General features: G+C 39.3%; 1 protein-coding gene across 1 annotated transcript in view; it reads right to left on the reverse strand.

The window, feature by feature from the left end:
• Nucleotides 1-1,234: 1,234 nt before the first annotated feature.
• Nucleotides 1,235-13,396, reverse strand: part of LOC136850102 (uncharacterized) — a 63,926-nt gene continuing 51,764 nt past the window's right edge. Inside the window, 3 exon segments of the mRNA XM_067123651.1 lie at nucleotides 1,235-2,235; nucleotides 2,237-3,412; nucleotides 8,238-8,348. Of these exon segments, the coding sequence (XP_066979752.1) occupies nucleotides 2,007-2,235; nucleotides 2,237-3,412; nucleotides 8,238-8,348 (1,516 nt within the window). The 3' untranslated portion in view covers nucleotides 1,235-2,006.

A 13,396-nucleotide genomic window follows, 5' to 3' on the forward strand; every position in this document is an offset into this window, starting at 1 on the left:
GTTTTGAACCTATCATTGTCTCTGAACTTTTACACCATTTGATAAAATGTGAGAAGTTTATCGATACTTGTTAAAAATCGATTACATTTTAATTCTGCGAACAAATATAATATTAACAGAAGACTTCGTCAAATGCTTGATGAGGATGAGTGCCACAGGAGAGATCAGACAAGAGGAGCTTCTGTGCAAGGGGCGCAAGCAAGCTCCTACAGAATGACAGCACTCCTAACTCCAGCAGGTCACATCGATTTTGATATAGCCTACTATGGGACAATGGAATCATGATTCCAGGCTGCTCTAGGGCAAGAGCCCCTGCCAGCGCAAGGATGGCTGAATCTAAATTAAGTATATTGATCCAGTCTAGGGATATAGTTTGCTGGCCTCTAACATTAGAATAGATTATATACCGACAAAACTAGGAAGGCAAAGAGACTCAGGGTTATCCAGTGTCTCAAAGCTCAATAAACTGATCTTTTATTTGAACTTTAAGTTACATCATACGTTGACATTCTTGGACATAGATTCCGATTTGTTAGTGAAAAGTTTAAATAGCTGCTACTCTATTTCCTTTGAAGGAGAAATGAACTTTTCTGCTTATAAAATTACGTTAAAAGAAAAGTAAAGCTATAATTTATCTACCATGTTTTCAGTTACTTTCTTCTTTTAATGTGCTAATTAGGACCATTCATCGGCAAATGACATAATACTTAGCCACTGTTAAAATCAAGTCACCAGAGTTTTGTACAACGTCTGAGCTGTCTCATCATTCATTTTGCAGAACTACTATTATAGTTGGTAACGCTGTAAACAAAGAAAGTTAATTTTTTTTCTGGACAGACTGGATATGTCACCTAAGATACAATAGTCTCAACTGGACTAAAAATGAATGAAGTAGTTTATGATAAGAAAACATATCAGCTATTCAAAGCACGTATATGAAAATTCGCAAACTACTGAGTTCATTTGTTCTGACCTCCTGGTTTCCAGTGCTTGCTGTGCGCGGAATAGCAGCTGGCAAACATTACCTACCGGAACTAATGCGCCAGCGAAGCCCTGGAGCCAGTGCCGTAGTCTTCTTCAGCCAATGCCGTTAGTTCTTCTTGCTCAGAGGCTCAGAGGCGCAAAAGGTGCATTTGCCTTCATGCTGCATTTCCTGTTACTTGTTAACGACTAATAGCAGTGAGAAGAAATTTGGAGCATGTTGAATAAAAGCCAAAATTTAAAGTGGCTAAGTTTATTTTAGCAAGCTAAAATCCATTACGCTCTGTCAGCAAAATGCCTGTTGTGACATTCTATCTTCCAGAGGTTTATTTTTCAAAACCTGGGAAGCAATATTACGTCAAAGTGGTTTGAATAAAAGAAAGTATTCTGTGTCATGCATATTCAAGCATTAAATGTAGTTTAGCCTTAGATAACAAATACTGTTCATTGACCTAAATTTACTTCAATTCTGTGGTGCTCGACAATAAGAGTATTCTGTTCCTCCAAGGATCATAACTAAATTAGTTCGAATAAAAACGTAATATTGAAATGAACCATTATTTGTATTCCAATTTCAAGTTAATATTGCAGCCACAAACTTCTTGCAAAATATCTCGATGTATCTGAACAGCTGAAACTGGAAATCATCTCGAATGGATTGGACTACATCATAACAAGAGGCTATAGAAAAAATGCATATGTGAGCGTGTCTGCAAAAAAAAAAAAAAAAAAATCATGCAAAATTCTGACCACCCTAGTTATAGCTACAAGGGCTTTTCTTCTGTTTGTATTATATTTGAACATTTAAGAATTCGTAAGGATTCACAGCAGTAGTCCCAACAGCAAAAGGAAAGCGTTGCATTGGAATATTTGTGGCCGATTGTTTTTATTCTTGTTCACGTATAATGTGATAAAGTTAGTGGAATCTTAGTGTTTCTGTACACTACGGTTATTTTAATCTATTATTGAGCAATTAAAAAGACCAATATTTTTGTACTGAACAGTGACAGCGAACATCCCGTTATTCAAAATGATTTCTTGGTTTTCTTCTCTTTTGCATCATCTTGACTCTCCTCATCTTCTTCTGTCAGTTGAGTGTCTGGCATCCAGTTAACAGGGACACCATTGCTCAGCTTAAAGGCAGTTATGACGTCATCATAATCAGAGGCCCCAGCTGGTCTTGCACTACTGGATTCATCATCCTGCTGTGGAAATGTTTCTGTCGCGGTTGCCGCTGGTGCTGTTGCTGTTTGTTGTTTTTGTTGTTGTTTTTATTGTTGTTGTTGGAGATGTCACCGTCACTGACAGGGTAGATATTTTTTGAGAAGTGTTTTTAGGCAACATCACAGAAGGGAAAAATTTGCTAGATGACTCATTTAATTCAGATTTCTTACCTGTCTCCCTTTCGGGATATTTTGGGTCCTTTGTGGAACTACGCTGATAGCCTTCGCTTACCCTTCTCCAGTTCCAAGTATAAGGGGGGATATCCGAGAGATAGGACTTTGTACTGCTCCTCCATTTATTTGGTTTTGGATTTAGTAAGCCACTTGGAGGGTAGCTATAAGTATCCTTTGTGTCTTCAGAGCCATATCGCTGTCGGTTAGCTAGTCGTAGATTCGGAGGTGTGATCAGGTGCCGCAAGTCACTCTCACCTTTGGTAGAGTGAGCAATGGGCCTTCTTGCTTCGGTGTTATGGAGTCCTTGATTTCTTTCGAAGGAATTCATCAGGTTATCTTTAGAAGGTGTTACAGGGTTTGCATTCAAAATTGGAATAGTTTCGTAATAGTAGGTTATGTCTTTTTCTTGACCCACGATGGGTTTAGGTCTGTTAGAAAGACGAGGAGTCAGACTGGGAACTTCGAAATAATAAGTGACATCATCATTTTGGTATCCTTTCCTATCTGGGTTAACAAAGCTGCCCGGCAGGGAAAAAGGTCTGGTTTGGTAAGAGTTATAGTCAATTTCAGGAGGCGCTGACAAATGAAGTGCATTATAATTGCTGGAATGTTGTGTCCAAGAGTTTGTTGCAGGAACGCTGACTGAAGTTTTAAGGACATTTTCATCCTTAAAATGAATATGTTTACTTGAATGAGATTTTTCTCTTGTTTGACCGAAAGCAGTAGCACCCTCATGAGGAAGGTGCAGCTGATGAGGGGGGTCTTCTGGCAAAAGCAAGGATGCAATTCCTTTCATAGTTTTAGTGGGATCTTTCAGATGACTTTTCTTCGAAGGAGACAGACTTAACTTGTTCTGCTGGCCTTGCGGCTGACTGTGGAATGCCTGGGTCACTTCCTGTTGGAAATCTGGCTGATTTCTTATGTGGACGTAACTCCCTTGTTGTTTAACAGCTTCGAGTTCTTGAGTTTGGTGTCTCACGCCTCTTTCAACAGAGTTGGCCAAAGCACCGACCATGCTGTTCCGCCTGTTGGGGCTGCAAAGGAGAAAAATGTGGATAGTTATAGCGGTGGCGCTCAACCGAAAAAGTGAAATGATTTTCTATTCGTGGTGTGGTTGCCCTGAAGTGACCGGTATTTCTTTCATTGATGGCTTTATAACCGAGACACATATCCCCGTAGATATTAAAACAGTAATACTGTATATCATTAGAGTTACAGAACAATTCCTTTATTGCAAATGGAACCTGGAGAAATACCCAGCAACAAACCCTATAATGAAAAATGAATGGGAGTTGATACAGTTGACTGTCAATATTTCTTCAACTTGTAGAGGTTCTTGCACTAAGTCATACTGGCTGTGTAAATACAACGTGAGAAAAAAACTTAAAATAAACTTTTATTAAAATGCATTAAGAAGTAAAAAAATTGAGACACACGAGGATTTTCTTACAATTAATCATGTCTGCAAAAATAAAAGCGTGAGCCCCAAACATGGAAGGAAATGCTACAAGAAATTAATAAATATATTTCTTTTCTTGTAGCATTTCCTTCCATGTTTGGGGCTCACGCTTTTATTTTTGTAGACATGATTAATTGTAAGAAAATCCTGACGTGTCTCAAAAAAAAATATTTTTTACTTTTTAGTGCATTTTAATAAACGCATAATTAAAAACTTATTTGTATTTTTTTTTTTATCTTATACGTTATAGTTTTGAAAGAAATTGTAACTGATTTATGCTTGTAGTTAACGAAACTGATATCCGTTTAGGGGAGGAGAGGGAAGGGGGAAGAGGAAGGGGAAGGGAATGGGGAGGGGAAGGGGAGGGGAAAGGGGATGGGAAAGGAAAGGGAGATGGGGAAGGGGAAGGATAGGGGAAGGGGAGAGGGAGAGGGAATGGGAGGGGAAGGGAGGGTTAACACTTGTGTGCTCCAGAAGGGGGGGGGAGGGAATGGAAGAGGAAGGGGAGGAGGAGGACACAGCTAAATTAATAATTGATTGTGTGCTCCAGAAGGGGGAAGGGAAGGGAATGGAAGGGGGGGGATGGAAGAGGGAAGGGAGGAGGAAGACACAGCTAAATTAATATTTGATGTATGCTCTGGAAGGGGAGGAAGAGGGGAGGGGAAGGGAAGGGGTAGGGGAGGGGAAGGGGAGGAGAAGGGTGGTGGAAGAGGGAAGGGGAGGGTGAAGGAAGAGGGAAGTTGAAGGGAGGACACAGCTTCAACACTGATTGTGTGCTCTGGAAGGGGAGGGGAAGTGGGAGGGGAGCGGAGGGGAGGACACAGCTAAATTAACACCTGATCCTGTGCTCCAGAAGGGGGAAGGCAGGGGATAAAGAGGGGAGGAGAGGAGGAGGACAGGGTAAATTAACATTTCATTGCATGCTCGGGGAGGGGTGGGATGGAAGAGGGAAGGGGAAAGGAAGGGACGACGAAAGGGGAGGAGGACACACCTAAATTAACACTTAATTGTATGCTCCAGAAGGGGAGGGGAGGGAGTGGGGGGAGGGGGATGGAAGAGGGAAGGGGAGCAGGGGACAGCTAAATTAACACTTGATGTGTGCTTTGGAAGGGGAAGGGAGGGGAGGGGAGGGAGGAGTTTGGGTGGGGGAAGGGGATGGAAGAGGGAAGGGAGGGGAGGGAAGAGGGAAAGGGTTGGGGAGAAAAAGTTAAGTATACCTTAGTTTAACCAGACCACTGAGCTGATTAACAGCTCTCCTAGAGAGGGCTGGCCCGAAGGATTAGATTTATTTTACGTGGCTAAGAACCAATTGGTTACCTAGCAACGGGATCTACAGCTTATTGTGGAATCCGAACCACATTATAGTGAGATATGAATTTCTATCACCAGAAATAAATTTCTCTAATTCTTCATTGGCCAGTGGAGAATCGAACGCGGGCCAGCAGAATGCTAGCTGAGAACGGTACCCACCTGTGGGGGAAGACACAGCTAAATTAACACTTGACTGTGTGCTCTGGAAGGGGGAGGGGGAAGGTAGGGGAAGGGGGAGGGGGAATGAAGAGGGAAGGGGAGGAGTTATATAGAAGATAGACTCTACTGAGTCAAAGAAGTTGTGAAAAATCCGAAGAGTTTCATTCAAATCCTGAGATACTGGGAGAGGTCACTGTAGGGTCAATGGAGGTCATTGCTGACCTACTGATCATGTAAGGTTGTATTGTCACCGGGATTGAGTAACCATGCAAAATTTGAAGTCCATCGGACGAAGGGAACAGGTTGAAAATTGAGTTACAAATTTGACCCAAACAGGCAGACAGACAGAATTCAAGCTAATTAAAAGCATATAAAAATATGTGGCTTTCATTTTAATATGGTATGAATTAGAACTAAGAATTTTGCTTACTGAATACCCAGGACTTCATTTGAGAAGTTAGTTACTTAGAACAGCAGTTTCCAGTGAGTGATTACCTTCCGTAAAAAATAAAGGCTCCTCTGGTGGCAAAAACACAACATTAGTGTCATTAAGGAAAGTCTACGATAACTTTAAGCGTTTGGGAAGAAGTTAATACCCAAAGTGTACACTTTCCCAGTCGTCTTCACAGGAACCTTTAGACTTACTTCGTTAGCCCCCTAAAATAGTTCGATTGAGAATGGATCTTCATACTCACAAGGCAGTCTTATCATTTCACCCTATTCATAAATTTAGTATAAAAAAGATTAAAGGAGAAAAGTTACTGAAGTGTTTGGAAAATAAAAATGGAAAATACATATGATGAATTCCCAGTGCATTTTCCCTTATTATGATTATCCATTTTTCTAGAAGAACTCTTTTCTTTGTAAAAGTTAGTGTCCTTTGCATGTAATAACATACAAAGTTAAAAAATCATGAAAAGTTATAGGAATATTTAGAAGGGCTCACATACTGGACGGCTCTATTTCGTGGGGCCAAAAATGCAGCATAAGTAATCATAATCATACTGTTTTATTTTTCACTCTGTAGCTCAGTCTCCAGTTTGACCTGATAAGATCCAGTTTGTGGTTTGCCTTCTTGTATAATGGCATGTACTGATAGTTAAGGCGACAGGAATGACGAACAGTATAGTAAAGTATTCCAGATGAATAGCTAACATGTATCTGGGAATTTTACCTCACTATGTTCCAAGAGGTCAAATGTCTTGCTTTTGAAAGGATTAGCTTTATCATTACCTCAGCATATGAAGGTAGAGGTGGCAGTAGTATTAAGTCTTGAATCTACCTTTTCTGTATTTAACAAGCGCTTAGAGAAGGGATGACCGGATGTGAGTTGACCTGGGCAAACACAGCAGTTTCATTGGAGATAATAAGACCTGAGTCAATCCTCCAAGTGAACTCCATTCCTCACCTGCACATAGCCCACGACCAGTTCGGTTTCAGAGTCAACGACTCAGCTAATACTTGCAGCTATATCCTAAAATAACGACTGAACTAATATTACATTATATCATCTGACATACACACATGCCTCTGCCTTATCAGTGGAAGGAAAGGATTTGATACAGCAAACAGTCAACTGAAATTTACTGGTAGCTCACTTCTCGAGATTATCATCCATACTGATATTTGCAGCCTAAACATGTGTGCTCTTAATACTGCTGAGGCTTAGTTCTGCGTTATTATAGTCAGCTAAAAATATATTATACCTCTTGGATGCCTCACGTCCTATCTGCATCTCAAAACCTGATGTTGCTTCCATGGACTTTTCTTCCCTTCTCTCCCCTTGCCACATCCGTCAATTTGTGAGTGAGGTGATAAAAACGGCTGTCATTAAGCCCCTTCTGTTGTAAAACGTTTTTATCCAAATTAGCATTCCAAAGAAAACATCATTATAGATGAGGGCGGCTCCTTCCATGTAAACCTCGCAACACTCACAAAACCACTGTCTTCTCTTGATGTAGATTAAGCTATTGCATACGACGAACAATCATCTGCCCCGCCCAACTAAAGACCCGACCAGCCAACATGTAACTATGCATGGTCCAGTGGTGCTGTCACTTCTACAGTTCCATTAACAGTGTAACTCCATTAACAATGTAATGATCTAGAGCAGTAATGGAGACCTCACTGTAGCATCACTAATGAATGACTTTAAGGCAATGTATTCTTCATCCATTCATTCTCTATTATTCTAAAGACAATGCAAGTATGCCAGAATGAAATAATTCTCAAATCTGGTCTGGGTTGAGGTGAATATATTGCGTCTTGTTTCTTTAAAGATAAATACACTTCTGTGATTATATAAATCTGAATCAGTCGTTAATGATGGAGATTTGCCATGATGAAATTTGAAGGGCTCCATAGAATGGAAAGAAGTGCATTTAAACCGAGCTAGGGCTTGATGGATTTCAAGCGTCGTAAAAAATGAAGTAACATAGATGACATATCAGAGTACTGTATGTTATAATTATTTTCAGGACAGTCCTTCATGAATAGCACAATTCTTCCATTTTAATACGGAAGAAAAGCAAAATGTGTCATTTCAGTAAAACCTGCAGACTCAAGAAATGATGCTGCCGTACCGTGAGAGCTCCTTTACTAGGCCTGAATTTAAAAATTAAAATCTTATTCACAGATAATAAAATAAAAACAACAGAGTTGTAGCAATTTTAAAATGATGCCTGAATTCTAAAAACGAAGCATTATATAAATAAATACTTAGAAGACATTATAAGTCACACTGCCACCATCAGCAATTATACAGTACATCTATCTTATCCGCAGCTTCATCTGCAATGAAATTTATCCAAACCATCCGGCAAAAAGGACAATGTCATTTCCCAATATGGGATTTGTTATTTCCAAATCCCCTGCTTATAGAAACCAGTTTTTGAGATTGATAACATACTCATAATACAGTTTCAAATTACCTTCTCTTTCTGAATGCCTTCTGTGTTCCCAAGTGCGAAATGAGACCGAGCCACAGCGCAAGACCGAAGAATGCCGAGACCAGAACTGTCCCCGTCATTCCTACCACCGACCTGGAATCAAATAAAAAAAAATAATTGGTAGCACAGACACAGAAGTATTACACTTTGGGTATTTGTGTATCCTAATGTAAATTTTATGCCGCTGTGTGATGCTATTATTTATGAATATGGATACGTAACATCTTCAATATTCCACAAAAATAACATCTAAGGACCATCAACCGTACAGGGTTGTGTCAAAAAGAAATGCGGTAGTAAAAGCATCATCGCTTATCGCACTGTAAAAAAAATGTCTGGTTGTTGTGAATGCATTCGCATTCCCTAGTTAGGAACAAATAGAATAGATTACAACAGTGCACACAGTGAGCAGGAGCACTGATTTTCTGAGATCATCAGCTTCAAGTTAATGTCCACTGATTTGGCAAGAGTTTACAAGTGAGACCTGAATAAATGACGCCTTGATAGACATCAACTGGTGCTAGAAAGTGGCGTTGTCTTTGGAAGCAGAAGCCAGTGAGAGTGTAATGATGGAAATCTTTCATTCAATTTAATGAAAATACCCTTCATAATTGGTGGACTGGAAGAACAGATTGGTTTTCATCGTATCAAGACATTAATTTAACCACTCGAAGCTAGGTTTTCTATGATCGCGTGTGCGTAAGTGAGTGCGTAAATGTAACTAAGTGCATAGTTGTGTAGCATAAGCTCAAATCGTACCGTTCGAGATGTGTATGACGACTTGAGAGGTGAAAGGAATGTAGCTCCTCTTATTCCCATTTGAAATGCCATATTTCTCCCTTGTAAAAGGTATGCACTTATCTTAGTTTATATTGTACATGTTGCCATAACACTTAATAGAGTTCTTTTGTATTTTTACCTTGATGTAATAGCAAATTACGAAGAGTTGTTATGGTAATGTTATGTAAGTTGCACCATGTTGAGCTTGCATGTGGTTGCAGTGCCACCAACCGTAGGCTAGGATGTACAATATTCTTCCATAACTTTATATTATGAATATGTCAATTCTTGACAAACCTTCGCAGAAAAAAACGTATTGTTAATTCTAAATTACGCTGCTAAGTTATCTAAACCATTAACTCTTTTGAGATCTGACATTACACTACATATGATATTTCAACAATTATTACTGATATACATAACATGATAAATAAAAGAGTAAATATATCAGAAATATAGGATGATATACATATTACAAGGCAACACCGTGAAACAGCAAATTACCAAGAGTTGTTCTGGTAATGTTACGTAAGTTGCACCATGATGAGCTTGCATGTGGTTGCAGTGCCACCAACTGTAGGCTAAGATGCGCAATATTCTTCCAAAACTTTATGAATATGTCAGTTCTTGAGTTAAATTCAACCTGTTATGCATGTAGAGCCAGACTAATTGTGTAATGTAACAGTTAAGTTAGGCATGAGTACATTATAGCCTAAGCTAAGGACTACATGCTGTCTGGCACAAGATTGCTGTCCTAAATGAACTTTTTGTATTACAGGGAACCAGTATAAGAACCAGTATAGGGTACCAGTATAAGTACCAGTTTAGGAACCAGTTCTAACAATTATGGAAGGAATCTACCAAGAAACATTAAACAAACTGCAGGAGTCAGCCTTTCCCTCAATCCTAACCAGAAATGAAGACTCGTCTGTCTACAACGTCAAGTACCAGTTCGGTGTGTCACACTTGTATTATCTTTGCCCAGGTTTGAATTGTCATGTATAGGCTAGTCTTGAGTTAATTGTCCTAAAATGAATGGTAGCCTCTGAATGTAAGTCAAGGGCAATTGACTTATCAAGCCACAAGTAGTAGTAATAAGAACATTATTATTAAACAATTATTACAAGAGGATTAACGCAACCTCTTTAGAATAACCTGAACAAGGACCATTATGAGTCTTGGACACAGAAATCATGATTTTAAAGCTTGACACATAATCTGGTGATTATTGATTTCCAAAGAATAGACAGCTCGACAGGTGTAACAAGAAAATTGGGAGAATGATGAGGTTTCTCCTTGACGTCATGACCAAACTGGGTCTTACATAAAAGACAGAAGAGACGCCTGAAGGTGGAGATGAAGGATTATTGAGCAGGGGAGACGTGGATGCTGGTCAGGCCATCTGCTGCACTTCATTCAGTCATCTCAAAGAAGCAGAACAAGGTAATGTTCCCTAATAGAAGAGAAGAAAACCAAACACAAACGGATAATGGTGCCGACATAAATTTTGCATAATATCCTCAAAACATGCAAACTGGTATAGAGGCATGTACAAAATGCTTACTTTCTAAAATGGTAACATCACAAAAGAGACCACTGGTGAGCATCAGAGCCATGTTTGTGTACCATCACCTAGATACATAATATCATATCATTCCTAATTTTACAACAAATTATGAAATTAACTCAGTGAAGTTGTCTCTCTCGAGGCTTTAATTCAAGAAAATGCTCTGGGTCACTCAGATGCATTGCAGTACTGGCCATTGTTACGATATGCGTCTCCACTTTTCAAAAAAACCGAGTTTGAAATTGCACAGTCACTGTTATTAACTTAGCGAACATATCTGTTTCTTGTTTGTAATGGCTTAGAATGCATATAACAATCAGCACTGATCTGGTATTGGTCGGGAGCACTGCAATTTGTACCGTTTTACTTCTTGTTTAGATAAGGGAGTTTCGATGCCATTTCCTTTATCAAGTCATCGAATGCTAGGGAACAGATAGTTTACGCAGCAGTAAACTTACGAATGTTTCTGCAAGTATGGTGTGACTGATAGTCGTGACATACTGAACCGTTAGCTGCCTCATCCTAACACAATGTGCACATGGTTCAGTCCGTTCCAAATAATGACATGGTGTCATGGATTTACAAAATGCCACCGCCATAACATATAAACACTTCTAATCTACAGTCAGACCATTTATTCATGGGAGGAATATGCAAATGAAAATCTTCAGTGTCATAATCCTGTAGTCTAAAAATAAAAAAGCCCTGAGTTAAAAATATAGTCTAAACACGAGTCATTACGTCAGTGGGTCAACTCAAATGTCGTAAGATAATGACGATATTCAAAACTTCTTATCTGAAGTTTATTTAAATGTGTTAATTCTCACACACAGAAATTCAACTGAAGTTCAAAGAAGAACTAAACACAGTACAGCATCATTGATGTGTAGTCGATTAGTTGATTTTTGTCCTCTTCCTGTGTGTGCAGCAAGCAGGTGAAACATACGAGAAATGATCCTTACCATCACATCCATTTGTGAAGCCTTTCTTTTGACATTCGCAACCATCTGGGCGACTGTCTTTTTAAACTGTAAGACAGATAACGATAGTCAGTCTTCTATACAATTCATGGTCTTCAAAACTCAGGAATGGACATCTTCATTGCGATGATGTTAATCTTGCAATCAAAGCTTAATATGAGCTTTCAGCTAATAGAAAGATCTTACACGGGTCAAGTTTCAAGCTTTTCGAAACTATACACTGTTCTTTGACACATCTCGTATACCGAAATATCAGTAATTGGGCTGAAGAAACGAACTCGCATCATCTAAACATGAGATCTACCTAGAAGGGATTTAGCAGCTGGAACGCTGCCTGATTAGTCTGATGTAGCCTGAACATTCAAAATACTCACGGAGGTGAGAAGTTCAGTGAAATTCTTTCATCAGAGCGGAAACACCAGATGGAGAGAAATTAGAGAAACAGGTGATAACAGCATTTTGAAGATATCAACAAACGAAGAAAGGGCAGAGTGAGACTGAGAGTGGACCAACAGGAGACAGCAAGGGGAACTGAAAGGCTATGGATGGATGAATTATTTGTAGAACAGACATCAGAAAAGAATTAGGCCTGAGATGATCGTTAGTTACGAGAAACAAAAGGACTTGAGAATACCTCTAGCAATTAGTAAGGTAAGAGATGCTGTGACATCAGCAGCAAATATAAAACAGCTGAATAATAAAAAGCTAGAAATGGCCTCCTAGAGAGGTGTGCAGTAAACTCAGAAACAAGAGCCATAGCTTACAGACTCTTACGCCTAACGCTACCAAAAGCCTTAGTGATCTTAAAATCAGCGACAAAAGAATTTCCTAAGTCCAGCAGAGAAAAAGATTAAATCTAAGTAAACGAGGGAAGAAAGTCTTCAGAGACTTTCTTGGAAGCAGCCCTACTGGCGGTCTGAGAGAAAAATGCTGGATTCTTTACTTTTCAGAAAATGAAAGTGCAGTACAGTTTTGAATTAATTTACAATAGTATAAGTAAAGAGGAAAAGAATAGCAACTGCAATAATGTGAGCAGTCACCTTTCTTTGGGATGGATTCAACTAGTGTGTACCCAAGAAGAAAAATTCGTGCAGGATTTAAGGTTTAAGATTAAAAAAGAATACGCCAACGCACAGGAGTCAGTTCATCTGTAGACTTGTTAAGGAATCATGAAGGAAAACAATCCAGTGCTGATGCTGTGCCCATCATTAAGGATGCAGTAACTCGAGGGACTTGTGAGGGAAGAATCACTCTATGAAGAATTACCTGAAAAGTGACTTACTGTATAGATTGAGGCGTGAAAGAGGAGGAGACTTAAACGTGCATAAATTTGAGCAAAATCTATTTTGGCAAAAGACAACGAATGTTCTTCAGAAGGAGACAAGATCAGACTTACTGCTTTCTTCTTTGCACCAGAAAAATTATTCCTTATATATAGAGATCTATGCTGATTTCTACTAGACCTAAAGAAATATGAGTCAAGTAAGGAGAAAATACGAAAGAGTAATTCATTCACATCTGACCAGGAGGACAGGGAGCTTTAACAAAGGACGACGAGGTGTGCTTCAGGAGCTGAAATTAAAACTTGACCAGCGTATGATCCACTAGGTCAGGGCTTTGGCTTCTAAGGGACAGCCCTGCCATGACAGATCAAGGAGAAAATAACTCTCATGCAGTATAGCCAATACTGGCATTGTGTGGATAAAAGTGATGGAGAGAGGAAAGATGTGTGTGAATAATAAAGATGAAAAAGTAATCTGACCAATGTTGAAGCGAAATTCGCTGGAATAATTGAAAGGATCTGAAACAAGGAA

This window comes from Macrobrachium rosenbergii, chromosome 2 (genome assembly GCF_040412425.1).
Source record: "Macrobrachium rosenbergii isolate ZJJX-2024 chromosome 2, ASM4041242v1, whole genome shotgun sequence".
Classification (NCBI taxonomy): domain Eukaryota; kingdom Metazoa; phylum Arthropoda; class Malacostraca; order Decapoda; family Palaemonidae; genus Macrobrachium; species Macrobrachium rosenbergii.